This window comes from Abramis brama (genome assembly GCF_963993115.1).
Source record: "Abramis brama genome assembly, chromosome: 22".
NCBI lineage: Eukaryota > Metazoa > Chordata > Actinopteri > Cypriniformes > Leuciscidae > Abramis > Abramis brama.
In genome coordinates, this window is record NC_139984.1 from 30,480,610 (window position 1) to 30,502,790 (window position 22,181).

The window sequence follows — 22,181 nt, forward strand, 5'->3', positions numbered from 1 at the left end:
TTTGTTTGTACTTTCCATAAGATCATCTCTCAATGCAAATCAAAGCAGCTATTAGGCTAACTGAAATAAAACCATGCCAATCTCTAGGTATGGTGAAGGCTACGTGATGATGTGGGGCTATTTTAATTCCAAAGGCCAAGGGAACTTTATCAGGATGCATAGTATCCTGGATCCATGAAGTAACTGGCCTTTAAAAATAAAAATCTGCCTGCCTCTATGGGAATTTAACATAGGGGTGTCCAAACTTATGCACCCTGTATTTTAAGGAAGAACATTTATTTATTTACGATACATTATTCATTCACAAAGAAAATTGGTGTCCTTAAAGGTTGGATTTTTCCTAATTTTTTAAATTAAGGCATTAAGTTCAATTTCCAAAAGATGATTTTTTATTCCTCTTTTTAGTCAACTTTATCATGGGTGTCTAAACGTATGCATAGCACTGTACTTGAGAGAGTGTATCAAATATGGTTGACCAGTAAACAGTAAGTGCAGGGCAAGTCCAAAACATGTGAAGAATATGCTGTGGTGCGTTCAGAACATCTCCTATAGCAGTTCTACAGGTTGAAGTTGGTCAAGCTCCTTTAAAACTTCGTAGGAAAAAAATAAGACTGAATTATTGGGTAAATATTAAAGGCCATAAAGAGAGTCATCCTGTGAAGGGAGTAATAGAAGAATGCTGGGAACATGGGAACAAAAACATTAAAAGCTTGGGGTGGATTGTTCATAGAGAAGCACAAGAAGCTGGTATTGCAGACTGTGATGTTAGCCCTACTGTGATATTATCCAGTATACCACTGTGGATATTTCCAATGCCAATGCCAATAATTGATTTACAAATTCAAATGAAAATCAAGAATGAGAGAGATATCCCAAAGAAAATAATTGCACAGCAGTATTTAGATCAGATTTATTCATCATGATTGCATATATATATTTACTGATGGTTCTAAGGATCCTATCTCTGGAAGAACAGCAGCTGTTGTATATATTCCTAAGTTCCAAACAAGTATTAAGAAAAAAACATCTAATCATATATTTGTGTTTGCAGCAGAATTAGTTGCCATGTGGGTATGGATGTAAAACCAAGATTAGTAGTAATATGTTCTGATTCTTATGCAGCAATCACAAGCCTCGTTAGTGGAAATAAATCATCATGGCAAGACATTATATATGAGATTCTTGCAAGTTTGTTAAGAATAAGTAGTGTAAGCTTAATAGTGTTCTTGTGGGTTCCTGCTCATGTGGGAGTGGAGGCCAATGAAGTGGTTGATAAACTAGCTAAGCAAGCTGTAAAACATAACAAGATAAATATTCAAGTGACTCTGAGCAAAAAAGAGGTTAAAAGTAAAATTAAAGAATTTATAAACAACAAATGGCAAGAAGAGTGGAATAGTGATAACTAAAGGGTAGACATACAGTATACAGAAACAAGTAGGAAATAGAAGAAGTGTTTTTAGGAATAGAAAAGAAGATACAATTATTTCTCGCATTCGAATAGGGCACACTAGACTAAATCATTCGTTGTTCAAAATAGGAAAACATAAAACGGGTAAATGTAATTATTGTGATCAGGCAGAAACAATTGAACATGTGTTAATAAAATGTATCAAATTTGTAGAAGAAAGATTAGAACTTGTAAAGGAAGTAAGAAAATTGGGGGTTGTATAAGTCTATTGAAAATACAGTGCTATGCATAAATTTAGACACCCATGCTAAAGTTGACTAAAAAGAAGAATAAAAAATCATCTTTTGGAAATTGAACTTTATGCCTTAATTAAAAAATTAGGAAAAAAATAGGAAAAATACAACCTTTAAGGACACCTGCAATGATCCCATGACACCTGCAATGAAAGCCTCATCAGATCCCATCCAGACCTGCAATGAAAGCCCCTGCCTGTTTCTCTTTTCTCTTGTCTAGGTTTGAGCTAAAGCGTTGCATAGTTTAGGCTTTCTGGGCTCTCAGCCAGCTTAACCGCACGGGCCTGACACTTGCAAACAGCAACAGCAGAGGGTAGTAACAGAGCATCTAATAAATATATTTTTTTAAATCTTTCACCAAAGAATTAAAGCATTTGATTTATGATTTGAGCATTGACTTATAGATTTAATTAGGCTATGACAGTTTTATACTGGGTTGATAATGAAAATTAAAAATCAAATCCGAATGAGGACATTAAATTGCATTTGAGCAGTTGATTTATCATTTGTGCAGCCATTTTGAGAGTTTGATGTATTGTTTAATATTTTGACCATTTGATTTATCATTTGAACAGTTGTTTTGAGACTTTGATTTATTATTTGATCTTTTTAAGCATTTTAATTTTAATTATGTTAGGAAAAAACTTCCATACATTTAGGCCGTCACACACACCGTGACAACCGTGACAACGTGTCGTGTGTTTGATTCAACGGAGCAGTCCGTTGAATCAAACACACGACATCCCGCTGCGTTACATAGGCTATTTTGGATCAAATTTAGGAGTTTCCGCACAGTTTTTTAAATATGAAATTAATTTCCACTGTCTTCGTGTTAGTTCACTTTGTGTTGGTTTCAGGTAGGTAACGTTAGAGTTGGGGTTAGGCCTACTGGACGAATGCTTGTTTTTATTTAACTATAAAATGAATGTAAATGAATGTCAGTTCATCGCTCATTATTCTAAAGCATTGATTGTCATCCTAAACACTTTCTTTCTGTTTAACAGGCGATGCTTTACTTGCTGATGGGTCGAAGTTCGAGGCAAATCATGGAGAAAACGTTACACTGCCATTCCCGATGGATAAAGCGGAGAAAGCCGATAGATTGAGGATCATTTTTAAAGAAGAAACTATGAAAAGCTTATCTTTGATCGCACAGAAGTGTGTCCCTCATGAAGGATGTACTGTTGTGGACACATCTGGAGTCTCAGTCAGTGCTAGTAAGAGGAGAATGCGTGCGCGTAACCATTCACAACGTGAACATCTCCAGATCTGGACTCTATAAAGCACAAGCTTTCTTTGGAAAGGACGTGTGTGAGATGAAAGCTACACTTGCTGTCAACAGTGAGTATAATATCTTTTTGCATTTAATGTACTAAGAATATACTCTCAAAAGTTTGGAAATATTACTATTTTTTAAAATAAATGTATTATGCTCTTCAAGTCTGATATTCATTTGATCACAAATACAAAAAAGCAGTTATATTGCGAAATATTATTACAATTTAAAATAATGGTTTTCTGAATATATAGTAAAATGTAATTTATTCCTGTGATCAAAGCTGAATTTTCAGCATCATTACTCCAGTTTTCAGTGTCACATAATCCTTCAGAAATCATTTTATGAGGATTTATTATCAATGTTGAAAACAGTTGTGTTGCTTAATAATTTTTTTGGGAACCTGTGATAGTTTTTTCAGGATACTTTGCTGCATAAAGAGTAAATAAAAAAGCATTTTATTTAAAATAGAAATTCTTAACAATTTATAAACTACTGTTCAAAAGTTTGTGGTCAGCTATTTTTAAAAAAAGGAAATCAATACTTTTATTCAGCAAGGAAGGATGTGTTAAATTGATAAAGTGATAGTGAAGATTTATATTGTTAGAAAAGATTTATATTTTGAATAAATGCCGTTCTTTCGAACTTTTTTTATTCATCAATGAATCCTGAAAAAAGTACTGCAGGTTCCAAAAAACATTAATCAGCACAACTGTGTCCAACATTGATAATAATCCTTGTATGGGCATGTGTTTCCTTTTCTTTAGACGTTGTCATATAGGTGTGTGTCCAGTAGGCTTCACTCTTGGGTAATTGGTCACTGAATAACCTGAAATCTTCCCTCGGGGTGTTGGCTGGAGAGAAGGTGCACACAGTTTTTCACACAGCACAAGGACTGAAACTGGATTCATTGACTGTTTATTTGGATTTTTGGTAGTTGAAACGCAAGACTAATCACAGTAAAATAAATCTACAGCAACTGTAACGATGTTGCTAAATGTAGATCTGCAATAGAACATCAGTGTTGCTGATAAATCAAGCGAGTTTTTAGAGGAAGAGGACAAAGTGTCAGTGCTTAGCAGTAAGAAAACATTTCCTAATAACTAAATGGAATATTTTAATAACAAATAGAAGTTAAAGAAAAAATAAATTAATACGGCTCCTACAACTTGTGGACATTTCAGTAAATAATAATCGAGGCGTGCGCGTCCATTAACAAGCGCCGTCCAGCCAGTAATTGTTTCTGTTCTGTTTTATCAAAAATGGACGATTAAAGCAGTATCATTGCTTACTTTATTTAACACATGTGCATAACAGCATTACAAGTGTCATAGCCTATAGCTCTCTGTCTGTACGTCACTCAAATCTGTCACCTTGGGAACATGACAGGAAAACTAACAATCCACTTGTTACATCCTTTTTTTTTTTTTTTTTACAAGTTATACATTTTCTTTGTAAACAAAATTAACATTTCCTTCTCAGTGTCTTCAGATGTAAACATTAATGCTTCAGAAAAAATGCATGTAATTATCTTACCTAAATTCAAAAACAAACTTATAATATGTCCTCTTAAGACATTAACTTCAAGTGCATATTTTGTAAACTTATTCTTGACAATATATTCCTTGCAAATTAACTGTGCAATCAATAACTCATTTACCCGTTTCCCCAATTACAGTGCAACCGCAGCTCACAACCATACCTAGAAAATGACCCAACATGTCATATAATAATCTCACTTAGTATAATCCCTCAAATAGGTAGGCGTTTTAACCTGACGACCAGACCTCGTAGTAACAGTGCTTTGACCACTACCCTGACCATGTTCAGCAGGAACAGTTTGTGTGTTTGTCAAAACCCCTGTTTGTTCAGATGTTGCGGGTGGGCAGTAGTTGTGCCTGAGGTGGCGATGGTTTCTCCTCAGAACACTACCCGACTCCAACTCAACCTCATAAGATCTGGGACTCACTGGTCTAATCACTCTAGCTGTTTTCCAGGTTTTACAAGGCTCAAATGGTTGGACTCGAACACTGTCCCCTGATGTGAAACAGTCCAAGTCTTGGCTAAGTAATGGATCCTGTCCAGCAGCTGCAGCTTTCTGCATAAGACGTTTTGCTGTTTTGACAGCTGACTCAGCCTTTCCATTGCTTTGTGGGTACCCGGGTGACGATGTTCTGTGCACAAATTCCCACTTTTGGCTAAACACTTCAAAGTCGTGTGATGAATACTGTTATCAGATATAAGCCAACACAATCTCATGAAAGTGCGTATCTATAGCACGAATGATAATTCTCGTATAATTTATACGCCAAAACGAGTTTTAGCGTTCAAATGATACGCACTGCAAACCCCTTGGGTAGGATTAGGGGTGAGGAGGGCGTGCATATTACACGCCATAAAGTGCGTATCATATGCAAGCGAAAACTGCGTACCATATTTACGCTAAAACTCGTTTTGGCGTATAAATGATACGAGATATTATCATTCGTGCTATAGATACGCACTTTCATGAGATCAGGCTCGCACACCTGGAATCCCCTGACGTGCAAAGTGTGCTTTCAGATTGTGAATTACTGTGGTACTTTTGGTGTCCGGCAAATAATCAACCTCCCAGAAATTTGAATAATAGTGTAACACCTGATTTTAAAATAATGTTTTTGATGCTACATAATTAAGGGACCAGAGACTTTCTCATTTCAATGAGCCACGTGTATTGCACCACAAATCAACATACAGTCAGTAACTCACAATGTACATATAGTTACACAGTTGCATGGGAAAAATCCAATAGTTCAGTTCAGACTTCTGTAGCAGTGTCTTTGACTACTCAAGGTTCAGACTTAAGTGACGTAGAAGCAAGATGAAATTGTTGAAGAGGCCCCATCTGCCTGCAACCGAGCTTCCCAATAAACGTCAGTAATATGAACTGTAGTTTATAAAATTAACCATAGATGGCAAAAAGATGTTGTGGACAAGACGAAGACAGTTAACCCCATTTTTTGATCAAGGTCCTATCAATAGTCCAGCTGCCAGCTCAGGCCTGCATGTTGAACCCTCTGCATCAAACAAACATAAACTTAGTGCCACCATTAACACATTTACTCATCCCATATTTACATAAACATTACCCAACATCATATATACAAATAAAGTACTAACAAGATCACTTACATTTGAGTTAAAGAACCTCATGTTCCTCAAATGAGGGAAATGAGCAAGACAGCATTGGTGAGAATGCTCCTCCATGTGATTAACACATACTTCCTACTCCATACTTCTTCTCTTACCCTTTTATGCTACTAGGCATCTCACTGGCTAGAGCGCCCCTAGTGACAGGATTAAATAACACACGTCCTGAAAGCTAATGGGACAAAATGTAACCGTCAACTGTTACAATAGTCCACAGTTACTAGGTAGTCTTTATTGTGCCAAGAAAACAAATCAGTTCCTACCTTAGCCCAAGGTCTGTAGGCAATGTCATGGGGATGTAATGTCTCTTTTTGTTGCTTGGGGTCAACTGACCTGCAGATGGCACATTTGGAAATAAACGTCTTTAGCCTATTTGCTCATTCATCCCCTGCCAGTACACATACTCGCGTGCTCGTCTGAGGCAACCTCCCACTCCCAGATGTGTTGAGTGTATGCGGCTGGTCAGGTCAGCTCTTAGCGTGTCAGGAATAACTGCTCTTTCTCCTCTGAACACTATGCAATTCTGAAAGCTCAGCTCGTCCTGAAAAGCAAAATAGTGTTGAATGTTTTGCTCAATGTCTTTTTTGTTCTGAGGCCATCCTGTAAGAATCAACTTAATCACTTCCTGCAACTTTGTGTCCTCCTTTGTTGCATCGCGAATGGCTGATAGTCTTTCTGCAGAGAGTCTCTAGGTCTGCCTGTGTCTCCCTGATTGCTGTCAGGTAAAATAAGCTCTGCTTAGTGTGTCAGCTAGTAGCATATCTCGCCCAGGCACATAGATCACATTAATGTCACATTCATGTCGTATTTCTGCAGTCTGAGTAACATTCTCTGCAGTCTCTTTGGTGCACTAAGTAGCGGTTTTCTCACAATATTCTCTAGTGGCTTATGGTCACTTTGTACAGTCACTTTTCTACCATAAGTATATTGATGGCACTTTTCCATTCCGAACACTATGGCCAAACATTCTTTTTCTATCTGCGCATAACCCCGTTCTGTGGGTGTCAGTGCTCTGCTCGCAAATGCCACAGGTTTACCTTTCTGCGTTAGGGCTGCTCCTAGCCCCGTCTCTGAGGCATCACATTGCAGGGTTAACTTCTCATTTTGGTCATAGTACTTGAGCAGTGGTGCGTTTGTTATTTTGTCTTTGCAAGTGTTCGCGTCGACGCCTGCCATGCACTCCGCACTGCACACTTTAGATAGCCTATGCATTTATCTAGGTTAAAGTTAGAGCGAGCTGTCATGCCAGACGGATAAGTCCTTTTCATGTTTAACAAATCATACAGGTGCAACACCGTTGTCCAAAAAATTGGTGAAGGGGGGCCTTTGAGACATCCGTGCCCAGGGCACATCATCGCCATAACCCTTCACTGGTTACTTCATATAACTTTAACTTATCTGTGTATATTCTGTCATGTTGTCACAGGCAGGGGGGCGCGCGCTGGCCGCCCCTCCCTAAATTGCGTACCACCCTGAGGAGCAAGACCGTATTCCCACAAAGTCAGGACAGGACACAGAATAGATTCAAAAGGTTTTATATTTTTTAATTGATTAAAAGTCTTTGAAGTGAGCAATTACTCCCAGAAGGAATCGACCAGCAGTTCCTCGTTCTCTACTCAGACAGAGACAGCTTTAGTAGGTTCTTCAAGCTTTAGCAGGCTCTTCAATGGACTCAGACAGAGAGTGTAGGATACACATGACCCACAGCATCAGCAGGCTCCCCACTGGGCTCAGACAGAGAGTGGAGGATACATATGACTCACAGCATTAGCAGGCTCTTCACTGGGCTCAGACAGAGAGTGCAGGATACATATGACTCACAGCATTAGCAGGCTCTTCACTGGGCTCAGACAGAAAGTGGAGGATACATATGACTCACAACATTAGCAGGTTCTTCACTGGGCTCAGACAGAAAGTGGAGGATACATATGACTCACAACATTAGCAGGTTCTTCACTGGGCTCAGAGGAGGCTGTTTTTCTGGAACTGTAGATGCAGACCAAACAATCCAAAACCGTCAAAGCACTCGTGCACACACATCAACCTTCCCAATATGAACACTTTAAGAACAGGACACTTCAAAACAGTAAACTCACTGTGACCACGGCAATTGAACAGTGTCCAAGAAAAACATCTCCTTAAAGTTGGGCTGGGCTGGCTAGTTGCTGTGTTGAGAGAAAAACACGCAGTACAATAGTAGGGTAGTAGAACGGCAGAACAGTAAAGCAGTAAGGCAGACGGGCCGAGGGAATCCCTTAGGGAGCATTTGTTTCAACTGGCAGAGAAAACAGGATATGAGCAAAGCTCACCATACCATGCAGGTCAGGGGAGTCACAGGCAGACGCACATCTCCTCACATTGAACCACGAAGCAGGCACACACGCCTCTCAACCCGACAATCGGGCCCGTGTCCATGTGACGGCGGCAGCCGTAATGATCGCGTCGATTTCGCGTTACAAACGCACTCGATCAAATCGTCGGCCGAGCGCCCCTTCCTGGGCGCCGGTCTCTCCCCCGCATCTGCTGCACTCTCATCGGCCGGTCTCTCTCCGCATCTATTGCACTCGTCGGCCGAGCGCCCCTTTCCTGGGCGCCGGTCTCTCCCGCGCCTCTGCCGCGTTCTCTCTCCGCCCCTGCTGCCCACAGCTGTCGGCAACAATGAACATATAAAGCACTCCCGCCACACATGCGGGCCAATCGCCAGCATAGATTCTTCCCGCCGAACACCTGAAACTGATTTATCTATTAGATCGCTAGATTGTCACTGTTTACATCCAGGCACAGGAAACAGCCATTTGGCTGAGTGTCACATTAAAAACATTCCCTAAGGGAAACCCTCTCCCTGGCGTGTGCGTTCCTCCCCCACTGAACATAGTCACCCTGTGACATCCTCCCCCACTTTTGAGTTCTAGTCCCTAGAACACGGATGAATAAACCCAGTCTCTGGAATGGCACAGTGGGGCTAGCGGGTCGTTGCTACAACACAAATGAGGCAGCATTGATATAGTAGAGCAGCAGAACAGTAATACACCCCCAATATGGAAGTTGTTAAAATAGCATGCACTTAGCTTGTCCTAGCCCCAGCCCAAAGTCGTCTCTCTTACTCTCAAATTCAGTCTTCCACAGCCCAAAGCAATCCAGCTCTGATCCTGGTCCTCCAAACCTCAGCACCCAAGGGGCACCCATAAAAACCGGCATAACTTGGGAGCATGTTACTGGTGCCTCGTCATCCAACATTTGGAGGTCTACGGTTGCTCAAACCCAGGGCGGAATCCTGCCGACTACGCCAAGTGTCACAGGCAGGGGGGCGCGCGCTGGCCGCCCCTCCCTAAATTGCGTACCACCCTGAGGAGCAAGACCGTATTCCCACAAAGTCAGGACAGGACACAGAATAGATTCAAAAGGTTTTATATTTTTTAATTGATTAAAAGTCTTTGAAGTGAGCAATTACTCCCAGAAGGAATCGACCAGCAGTTCCTCGTTCTCTACTCAGACAGAGACAGCTTTAGTAGGTTCTTCAAGCTTTAGCAGGCTCTTCAATGGACTCAGACAGAGAGTGTAGGATACACATGACCCACAGCATCAGCAGGCTCCCCACTGGGCTCAGACAGAGAGTGGAGGATACATATGACTCACAGCATTAGCAGGCTCTTCACTGGGCTCAGACAGAAAGTGGAGGATACATATGACTCACAGCATTAGCAGGCTCTTCACTGGGCTCAGACAGAAAGTGGAGGATACATATGACTCACAACATTAGCAGGTTCTTCACTGGGCTCAGACAGAAAGTGGAGGATACATATGACTCACAACATTAGCAGGTTCTTCACTGGGCTCAGAGGAGGCTGTTTTTCTGGAACTGTAGATGCAGACCAAACAATCCAAAACCGTCAAAGCACTCGTGCACACACATCAACCTTCCCAATATGAACACTTTAAGAACAGGACACTTCAAAACAGTAAACTCACTGTGACCACGGCAATTGAACAGTGTCCAAGAAAAACATCTCCTTAAAGTTGGGCTGGGCTGGCTAGTTGCTGTGTTGAGAGAAAAACACGCAGTACAATAGTAGGGTAGTAGAACGGCAGAACAGTAAAGCAGTAAGGCAGACGGGCCGAACACCTGAAACTGATTTATCACAACTGATACAAAACACTCTTACATATTCAAAGGTGTCTGTTAAATGCCCGAGTTAAAGATTGGAGAAGTATATATAGGAGATAAAAAATGTAATAACAAAGTAATTAAGGATATCCAGTTTAGGATTATTAATAACGTGTATCCCGCTGCTGAAGTTTTATGCAAAAGATTCCGTTTTGAGGTAGATCCTTGTGTTTTCTGTTTTAAAAGAGCCTGAAACCATTGATCATTTATTTTTTGCTTGTCCAGTAATATTGAAATTTTGGCAGGATCTTTTTTTAGTTGGTCATTATTTTTGTTTGTTTTTGCACACAAAAAGTATTCTCGTCGCTTGATATACTTAAGATTGAGAAGCATTAAGATTGAGTTTAAGATTGACTTAAGATTGAGCCACTGTAGTCACTTGGAAAAAAAGTGTACCATATAGGCTACAGCAGATTTGTCTTGTCAGATTGGTGATCGCTCATTTTCTCATGCTTTTCTTGTAACTACTACCTTGCAATCTTCTGGGAAGAGATTTGATGTGTAAACTAAAGCTGAATTTGTATTGTGATGACAGTGGCCTCACTGCTGATATGAGTATGGTGCGAATGCCACTGAAATAATATTATTTTTCGAATGGAGCACTCCTCAGTGTGGTCTGCAAAACAAAGCCACAAATAGGATGCCTCCTGACCATGATTTCATGGAGGAAAGTGATTTGCAATCACTTTGCAAACCGCTCCTAGTCTTGGGATTCCGGACCCACAAAAAACATTCACAAACGGTGGATGAAAGGAAAGGGCATATGGTTTCAGTCTTATTACAACACAGAGGGAAATTACGCCCAGTGGCCTATTTCTTCTCCAAGCTAGACAGCGTATAGGGGCTACCTCCCTGTCTAAGAGCAGTGACTGCTACTGAAAAAGCTGTCATGCTTCAAAGGAGTTTGTCGGGTTTGGGGAACTAACTCTGTTATTCTATCTACACAGACTCCAGATATGCTTTTGATGTCGTGCATGATTTTGGGGCATTGTGGAAACACAGGAAGTTCATGAAGGCTGATGGCAAGCCAATTCTGAATCATTCTTTTGTGAAAGATTTATTAGATGCTCTGTTACTACCCTCTGCTATTGCTGTTTGCAAGTGTCCGGCCCATTCGATTAAGCTGGCTGAGAGCCCAGAAAGCGTGGGTGCAGTCATGCAACGCTTTAGCTCAGACCTAGACAAGAGGAAAGGAAAACAGGCTTTCATTGCTGGTGTCTGGAAGGCATCTCATGAGGATCCGATGAGGCTTTAATTGCAGGTCTGGATGGGATCTGAAGACAAACCATGTTTACCTAAACATGCAAGGCTGACTCATGGGCTGGACCATGTTTCAAAGAGAGGAATGCTGAAATGTATTTAAAATAACTGGTTTACAAAGGTGCATGATTTGCGCTACAAACACTGTGTTGGTAAGGGTGAGATTATTTGTGACTGGAATCTGATCTAAATGATTGTCTTTTTATTTTCTGGAATATCTGCATTAGTGTCTATGACCAGTTTGTCGTGGAAATTTCCAATGAACTGCCAAAAGATGCTGTTATTATTTCAGTGTGGTATTATTTATATATGGTATAGTATTATTTCGTGTTGAAAGTACAGCTGAAGTACGCGCACAGATGTCGCCTCACATGCATGCGATCGCAAATTCAGTTCTCTTTCACAGCTACACACACACTTATGTCAAACAGCACATCATGTGGACTGGAGCATTAAATGTAAACTATATATAGTGTTATTTTTTATTATTTTTTTTACATTTTATTACATTTCGGTAGAGCCTATTTTAAGTATGTTTTTTCTATTGTGTTTGTTGTCCTATTGCTTGTAATTTGCTTCTTTGTTCCTATTTTAAATATCAAAATAAAAAAAAATTTTATTTGAAAATTTATTTGGGGGGTGAAATTCCAATTTTCACTCAATCTCCTGTTAATCTTGAGTACCTATAGAGTAGTATTGCATCCTTAATATCTCCAAAAAGTATTTAGTTTGATTATATTTATAAAAGACAGATAGGCTGTACCGAATATTTCCGGAAAAAATCGATCGGCTGGAGGCGGGCCGTGTGCTATACTGTCTATGGCCGTGTGGGCGAAGCTAACGCTGTGAGCTAACGCACCACACTAACAACACAGAGACTTTTGAAGCAGATACCAGTTTTACTCACCGGTTCCAATCACGACCGCGAACCTTTATCATTGCGACTGCTCGATCCATTAGATGCATTAGACGATCTGCAAATCCGTCGATCTGGGCTTTGTTTATAAAACAACCATCTCGTAATGCAGAAATACTCCTTCAAACGTACAATTTAATTTTTGAAACTTTGTCCATGTTTAGCATGGGAATCCAACTCTTTAACAGTGTAAAAAACTCAGTATGCATGAAATAGAATTTCACCCCCCCTTTAATACAGAAGTCTGTGTGTAATGATTGTAGTCAGCTTTAATGAACTTTAAAACAGAAACAGCCATTGGTGGAAGTTGGAAGAGCCATATAACTCAAATTGTATTTGTCTGAAAGAAGAAAGTCATATACACCTGGCTTCAGGCCAGGGTAATATTAATTTTGGGTGAACTATCCCTTTAACTTGTGTAATAATCAAAGCACTAGCCTCAGCTTTATGAACGTTAGAGGGAAACAGCAGTGGCGCTTCTAGACCATAACACTCATCTTAACCTATTTTCAGTATTATTTCAAGTCATTTTTCGGCATGTCATGCATCACTGCAATCTCTAGAAGTAAGATAATAAAACAATTTCAACTCAAATGAATGTATCATAATGTTTCATTTATTTGACAGGTAATTTTCTATTGTAGTGTGAAATAATGATCAATAATGATAATACATTTTTAGCATCTAAGCACATCTAGGCACTTTTTTACATCTGTAAAGTAAACACACACATACTTGTATAACACGAACCAAACATCCACAAATCAACTTAGGCAGTCATCTGAAAATGTGTTTATGATAATCTGTAACATTATCATGTATTCATAAAAGCTGCTGTTTTTGTGGTGCCTTGCAAACACATCAACAAACTCTTCAAGATTGAAATTATTTGCACGCTTGGATTCAATACTCAAATAAGTTGCTCACTCTCTCATCTGCCATAATAGATCTCAGATGTGCCTCGACCAGTTTTGGAGTGGAGAAGCACAAAGAAGTTACTGATTTGTATTGCAACACAGATTTTGCATAATAGTTTAAAGAGCTAAAAAAAAATATATAAGGTTCCATAAATGATGCCAGCTCCACTGTACTTGAGGGTCTCTGCATACCTTGTTTTACTTTCCTGTCTAGAATCCTTGAACTGATGTAGGCCTATTTCATGCCCCAAATCCTCAATATTTGAGCAATACACTTTAATCTTTCTAAAAGAGGGTGTCCTGTTTTCTGTTTTAAGTTTCTTATTATGCTCTACAAGCCTGCATATAAATTTGATCAAAAATACAGAAACAAAAACAGGAATATTCAGCAAGGATGTGTTAAACATATATAAAAAGTGATAGTGAAGACTTTTTAAAACAACTTTTTAATAATCAAAAAATCCTGAAAAAAAGTATCACGTTATAAAACTAGATGTACCGCAGGGCGGTACAAAATATGACCGCCGCTCAGGCCTGCACTGGCTTTCCACAAAAATAAATGACGTGGAGCAATTTGGCTGTATTGCGTGTTTATGTATATACCTAAAAAAAGTAGTAGTATGTGCATGTCTGTCTGTGTGTGTGTGTATGTGTATGTGTTTGTGTGTGTCTGTGTGTGTGTGTGTCTGTGCGTGTATGTGTGCGTGCGTACATGTGTGTGCGCGCGTGTGTGTTTGTGTGTGTGTGTGTCTGTGCATGTGGATGTCAGTGTGTGTGCATGCTTGCGTTTGTTGAAAACTGCATTTTTTGGGTTTGGGGGGGCCCAGCGCGGGGGGGGAGTGGCCCCCGGGGACCAAACGAAATTTTTCCGTAAAAGTCTAGTGGGGCTACATGCCCACCAAATTTCATGTTCCCCGGTGTTTCGGTGTCCCTGGTATCGTTGACGAAAAATTCACGGGGGCCCCAGCGCGCGGGGGGAAGTGGCCCCCGGGGACCAAACGAAATTTTTTCGTAAAAGTCTAGTAGACCAACATACCATAAAAAATTCTTCATCCTCGGTGCCACGGTTCAGGTAGTTATTTAGGAAAAACTGCATTTTTTGGGGTTTGGGGGGGCCCAGCGCGGGGGGGGAGTGGCCCCCGGGGACCAAACGAAATTTTTCCATAAAAGTCTAGTGGGGCTACATGCCCACCAAATTTCATGTTCCCCGGTGTTTCGGTGTCCCTGGTATCGTTGACGGAAAATTCAGTAGATGACGAAAAAAAAAAAAAAAACTTTGACAATCCCTATATGACCGCTTTCGCTAGCTACGCTAGCGGCGGTCATAATAAATATTTAGCACCATTTCTAACATTTGATAATAAATCAGAATATTATAAAGTTTTCTGATGGATCATGTGACACTTAATTCAGCTTTGCATCACAGAAATATATTTTAAGGTATTGTAAAATAGAAAAACATTATTTTTATTATATTATTTTTCTGTATGTTTCTGTATGTTAAATCCATGCAGGCTTGATAAGAGACTTCTTTCAAAAACATTACAAATATTGTGTGTCCAAACGTATACTAAATTTAATATTTTTATAAATAAAAAGGTTAGGAATCATATTCGTTTCAAATGTTTTTTTATTGGGGGTGGGGGGTCTCCAATATGATTTTTGACAAGGGCCTCATAATGTCTGAACCGGCAGTGGGGAAGCAGTAAAAACTTTTTTTTTGATGAGGAGACGCTTCTCTGCTGTGCCAAGAGAAGTCAAAAGGGCAGGGGAGAGAATTTTCCCCGCAGCTTCAGAAAGTTCATTCTGTTTATATAGCGGGATGGATTATTGTGTCGGTCCGTCATTCCTTTCTGTGTCCTTTTTCTTCCTTCGCTATATGCAAGAAGTTAATGCCCTGAGTCAATGTGGGGGCGGGAGCGGGGGCGGGGGGCGATATTTTTCCCCAGGATGGTAGGGGAAGTCATGCACAATTTTATAAAGACAGTACATTACGCATACTGTATACAGGCAGGCATCATCTTGGAAAACAGTCTCGATTAGTCGAGCCACGAACGCCGTGCTAAGTGAGCTGGTCGATAGGAATTACGTTTGTGAAATCTAACGTAGCACGGCGTTCGTGGCTCGAAAAATCGAGCCCGTTTTCCAAGATGACGCCTGCCTGTATATGCGTAATGTACTGTCTTTATAAAGTATCTTCTTATTAAACTGTCTGTACACTTACAAAGTTCTCAATGCTTCGGTTTGCATGTAGGGACCCTCATTATGCTACTGTGTTAGTATGAGGCTATTTTGAGCCTTGTTAGTGGTATTAACTAGCGATTTACTTTTACTTACTCTGTGCCCCATATACTAGTGTTATGAGCTAATCTGTTTTTAGAGATAAAACTCTTTATATTCGATTATCATGAAAACGCATCCCAGAGAATCGACTCGGTACCCATGTGTTAATTACCCCTAGGTTCATTTTTCACTGGAATTGTCCTTTAAAAGTGAGGTGCAAACCCCCCCAATCAGAATGCACAGTTAGAAATATATTTATAGGAACATTTCAGCAGGTTCAAGATAATTCATGTTAACGCAGAGATAATTAGAGCAATAATTAATGTTGTTGACAATGTTGACATTTGATGGTAGCCATTACCTTCCATAGTAGGGAACAAATACAATAGAATTCAATGAGTACCATCAAATGTGTTTAACAGAAGAAAGAAACTCATACAAGTTTGGAACAACTTGAAGGCGAGTAAATGATTACATCATTTTCATTTTGGGTGAACTAACCCTACAATACTTATGTGTGAGCATTTATTATGCTTAACTTAATTATGCTTAATATTATTAAAATATTTTGAACGGGATGTTGACATTCATTTCCTTTTTAGTTTTTACTTGTATAATTGTTTAATATTAAGTATTTCACATTTTATCTGGAACATTGGCAAGTTAATGTTTGATATTGATATTGGTTTGGCCATGCAAGAAGTTCATGAAAGATACAGATAAGGGACATTTAATTATGAAAATCTAAATGTTCACCTATATAATCAGGTAGTAGCAACTCTGTTATTCCTTTGTTCTGTGGTGACATATTTCCTGAATGTTCCAGCATGACAATCTATTTGACAATGTATTCCAATCCAATCCTTACAAGATATTTCTGTCTAAAGTAAAGGATTAGATTGGTAATTGTTTTATTATGGGATACTGGGGTGAAGAATTCAAGTATTGTTTTTTTTTTTTTTACCTGTTGAAATTGAAGTGCTGATTGATACAGAAACCCTGCTTTGTCTTGAAATAAATGACGTGACCAAAAAGAAAACTGTTTTGGAACAACATGTTGTTAATATGCTTAAACTAACATGAAAAAATGATTTGCTTTTTCTTTTTCTTTTTAACAGGAGGACGAACTTGAGGGCCACACAAACCAAATAATGAAAGTTTTGGTGATTCATAATCCCACAGCCGAGGAGGACCCATCAGATGTGTGGGTTGTTATAGAGGGCAACAAAGTACTGACTGGATGTGGAAACAAAACCACAGCATGCATTCTGTTGATGGGGCTGATGTATGCCCTCAACCTGGAGTACCCCAAAACCCTTAAATACACTTTTGACGTGTTCCAAAAACTTTTTTTGGAACTTGATGCAGCAAAACCACTCAAAAAGGTTCAAAGCCTCAAGTGCAAATTAATGGAATGAGCTGTTGTACTGACACAGACTGTTTCATCCCATGGAGACCTGTTTATAATTAGAAGTTTAAAGTTGTTAGTGATTTAGGCATGATTCCTCTTTTTGGGGGGAATTCTATTTTTCACAATTTTCGGTTTCACTTTTAAGGTGTGGCCTTGCGTTCCCTCTGCAGTGGTTCACACAAAGTTTACAGACTCAAGGCTGCAGTTCGTGTCTGCTGTTAAAGTGGGGGAGTGAGGATGTGTGAAGACAAGTGAGGTTCTTTATTTGCATGATATTGAAGACCATGATTAATAAGAGTCTCAGACCATCAGCAGAAAGACCACAGTTGGTCAACAGATTTGTCTTTGTTTTTTTGTTGTTGTTTTTTGTATTAGTTTTAAGAAGTTGTAAAGGATTTGTTGTGTCAATTGAAATTAATGAAATGAGCTGTTGTACTGTTAAAGACTGTTTCATCCCATGGAAACCAGTTTATTTTTTAATTAGAAGTTAAGTTGTTAGTGATTTGTTATGTCTTTTGAAGTGAAATGTTGTACCTTTATGCATTAAAGGTATAGTTCATCCAAAATGAAAATTATATAATCATTTACTCACCCTTATGTTGTTCCAAACCTGTATGAGTTTCTCTGTTCTATTGAACACAAAAGAAGATATTTTGAACTATGTTGGTAACCAAACAGTGATGGTAGCCATTGACTTCCATAGTAGGAAAAAAAATACTATGTAAATCAATGAGTACCATCAACTGTTTCACTACCAACATTGTTCAAAATATCATCTTTTGTGTTCAATAGAACAGAGAAACTCATACAGGTTTGGAACAACATAAGGGTGAGTAAATGATTACATAATTTTCATTTTGGATGAACTATACCTTTAATTTTTTTTTTTTTTATTAAATGATATGTTTTTATCCATAATATTTGGTAAATAAAGAGTAATTTGACCAATAAATTACTGTGTCCCATGTCTGGCCATTTTTAGGTAAATTTAACCATCTCTGAATAAGTAATGTTTAAATATTTCTATTTACTAATTATTATTAATTATAATTAAGTAGATTAACTGTTTTCTGCTAAGAATAGAGTAATTATTACTCAATTTTTATAAGTAATTAGCTGTGTAATGTATTGAGAAATATTAGGTAGATTTTACCTAATTTCGTTTAGTATATCATAGCTGTTAAAGTCAGGTACTCCTTACTTAAAAATATAGGATGAAATCTACCCAAACAAAATGAGTGCAAATTGTTACCTCACTTTTATTGAGTAGATTCTATAGGTTTGTTTTTACAGTGTGGGGGAAAAAAAAATATCGTTGGGGGGGGATATATAAGCCCTCTTCTCCATGTGTGAGTGTTTGCTACATGCAAGACAGCGCTTCTGCATTGACTCCAGTCTGAGACAGAAACAATTTTTCGAGCATGTCGAACTCCAATACAAGTAAGTAATCACATCATTCTTATAATGCATTTATTAAAACTTTCAATATATTATTGTAAAATGTATTATTGCGATGTTTAATGAACAACTGCAATATTACAACTTGAACTGTTACTATTCTTTTATAGGCCATTATTAATCATTAAGCCTGAGTTTAAAAAACAGAAAGAAGAAAGTTGCACACCTTCTGAGTTATATTCAGACCACGGCACTAACTTCCATGGAGGACAAAGAGAAGCCTTTACATCGCTCACTCCTCAAATCCAGCTACATTTAGCTAAACAAGAAATGTTTTCCATTTCAACCCGCCTGGAGCCCCGCAGTTTGGAGGAGCATGGGAAAGAGAAATTATGTCTAGGCTGCCCTCAGGGTCACAGTCAGCTCTCAAGTTGTACCAGTGGAAGTTCTCCAAACAGTACTCATCGAAGTGGAAAAAATGCTTAATAGCAAGCCCCTTGGTTATATTTCCAGTAATTTCTGGTTAAATTTCATTCGTCACTACCTGCCTACACTACAGACTCGCAATAAGTGGCACACAAACTGGAACTGTGGCAATGCTCATTGATCCACAGCTACCACGAGCATTGTTGGTAGGCAAAGTTGTGAAGACCTTCCCAGGTTCTGATGGCCATATCAGAGCTGCCGAGATTCAGGTTTAGGAAAAGACCTGAAGGCCTGTCTCCCGCCTGATCCCCCTTCCCTCATTCTCAGATCAAGAGGAACCTATCTGAGCCCCCTCAGACTGATTAATTCTACAGAGTAGCCTACAAATATGCTTTGCATATTTGGGGGCGGCAGTGTTAAGAAGGATTCAACCAATCGTGCGCTGTTTACTGAATGACGTCAGTGCCTCGCAGTCAGCAAGAGACGAACTATGAATGCTCATATGCAGAATTGTATCTTCTTTTCCTTAGTGGACTTATGTGAGCGAGTTAATGACCAGAAGTTGTTTATTTCCTATGATCCTGTGACCTTTCTGATCTTTGAAAGTGTATTTGTGTTCTTTAAAGATGTAGGGGAGACCGGGGATGGTTGTAACAATTTTGACCTTTCTGTCTATAGCTTGTAGTACTTTGAAGTCAGTGTGTTCAAAATGTGATCCAAACTAGTTACAAGTGTCTGCTATTAAATGACATAGCTATTATCTTTGCAACACAAACAGAAAATGCATAGTTTAGTTTCAAACACGAGGAGTGAAATGTTACAATTCACCCCATAGTCTGGGTTAGTTGTAACATACCGGGGTGATATGTAAAATAATAAAATAAGGATTTTGACAAAAAAAAATATTTTGAAAGGTTTTTATTCAACACTGACTTTTCAATATAACTGATGTGTGTGTCACTCTTAGTCTCAGTGTGTTTGTCACTGTCAATCATAGTAATTGACCATTATAAATTGAACTTGAACACAAACATTGTTTGTTTGTATAGCATGTTTGTTACTGCCAGTGTTAGTATTGGCCATAATAAAATTTAACACTTGAACATTGTTTGTTTGTTTGTGTGTGTGTGTGTATGTGTGTGCGTGCGTGCGTGCGTGCGTGACTCTGTTGTTTTTTCTGTCATAGTAATTGACCATAATAAAATGAACTTCAGCACTTGAACATTCTATTTGTGTAAGCACGGTTGTTACTGTCAGTCTATATTATTGGCTATGTTGTTACAACTAACCCAGAGTCATGTAGCCATGAACTAGCTCACCTTACAGCTAACAGGCAAAACATTAGCACTTACAACTTGCATGGAAAATATCTACACAGACACAATAAACATAATAAAAGTTTGATGAGTTTAAATACAAAGCAGAAATTCCCATAACAAAAAAAAAGTAACTCTCTTACCTCAAAATTGTTTTTTTCACTCTAACATGTGCTGTGTCTGCCACAGGGCTCTACTTTATCACATGTGGAATAAGAACTAAACTGAGGATGTGCAAAGTGAATCAGGTGATTTGTAACTAGTTCATGATTGGACAGATTGGAATTGTTACAACTGACCCGTGTTACAACCATCCTCGGTCTCCTACAACAAGCTCATGGGTTTCCATCGCGGCAATCCGCGTTAGCGCCTATCAAGTTCAAGTTTCACTTTATTTATCCTTAGAAAGGAAATTTAGTGTGCAGCAGGATATCTAAAAAACAAAAACAGGATAAAAGCACCACCAGATGCCAACAACATTATAAACACAACACAACACAGGACACACATCAACACAACATCAACACAACAACTACAATGGAGACACTACTTCCCCAAAACCAATGACAGAAACCAATACAATACACGATCAGTGTGTCATAATGAACGATGACAGAATTTAAAAATATACTAGCCTATATAAAAAAAAATTCATAAGATATCACCTAAGTGAATTCAGAGTCCTAATAGCCACAGGAATAAAAGAATCCCTGGCACGTCTGGTTCTTAACATGGGTAGCCTAAAACGGCGACCTGAGGGGAGCAAATTGAACTCCCCAAAAAGTGGGTGATCAGAACAATTTAAAATGTGGTTAACCTTAACCCGGACCCGTTTATCATATATATGTTGCAGCTGTGGTAGCTGTACCCCAACCACCTTAGAGGCAACATTTACCAGCCTAACTAGCAGGGCTCGCAAAATCGCCTGCCCGACGTCCCGGGGCTATTGTGTTTTCCAGTCGGGCTACCAAAATGCATAACCGGCCTGCCCGACGGGCTATCTGGAATAGTGTTCGCGCCAGTCTTGTTATAATCAGATTCAGCGCGTTCTTCATCTTCAATCCGCAGCGGCGCCAAGCAGAGCGCACGTCAGAAAGAGAGGACAGGGGGTGTGTGTGTGTGTGTGTGTTCATCTGAGTCTCATTGGTCCGTTACTGCTCGTCAATGTCAGAATATTTGAGATGACCAATCAAATCAAAGTAGGTGGGATTTATGTTCACAGAAGCTGCTGAGCGCGAATTTGAGCAGAGCGACTGACGCTTCAGTTTACGGTCAAGTGCGAGATAAGATGTAAGTAGCTAAACTAAACATTTCACATTTGACAGTTTTTTAGGTCATAAATGTGAAACGAATGACAAAAATAATCAGGCAAATGATTTTGTTTGAAACAAATATACTTTTGTCGAATTTCGCCATTTTGAACTGAAAATAGGCCTATGTAACGTGACGCATGTAAGTTAATGTAATAATTAGTTTACTGTCACTGTGAGGGGACAAGAAACATTAACAAAGCCGTTTTCATCATGTTAGGCATAAAATTAATAATGAATGTGCACATGTTGAGAATTAATATAATACAATTTGTAGCCTTCAGTAAATTAAAAAAGTTCAGCTTTAGGAGGGGAAGAGACAGGGCAAGATGAGAGAAAAAGAAAGAGTGATGGATAAGAAGTGAGAGCAGGTATTGACAAATAATCTACTGTCCGCTGACATGGTTTTAAAGCTATTGTTATCCAATTTTTTTGGCCTTCAAAACATCTTAAAATGCACATATGTAGATCAGAGAAATAAAAATAAAAAATCCCCCCCCCCCATAGTTAATGAAACTAGTTAATAGTGAGCATTAGACCCTAAACTAAAGTGTTACCTTTTTTTTTTTTAATCATACCCTCATTGGGGGCTGAGCCATCGACACAGACTGAT

At 39.0% G+C, this 22,181-nt stretch overlaps 2 protein-coding genes across 2 annotated transcripts in view; one reads left to right on the forward strand and one right to left on the reverse strand.

The window, feature by feature from the left end:
- LOC311072984 (uncharacterized protein) overlaps positions 1-22,181 on the reverse strand; it is a 1,552,487-nt gene that overhangs the window by 429,424 nt on the left and 1,100,882 nt on the right. The gene's annotated exons all lie outside the window — the stretch shown is intronic.
- Positions 2,669-22,181, forward strand: part of LOC311072985 (uncharacterized protein) — a 74,519-nt gene continuing 55,006 nt past the window's right edge. The window contains exon 1 of the mRNA XM_084098380.1: positions 2,669-3,042. Within this exon, the coding sequence (XP_083954506.1) occupies positions 2,871-3,042 (172 nt within the window). The 5' untranslated portion in view covers positions 2,669-2,870. The remainder of the gene's footprint in view (positions 3,043-22,181) is intronic.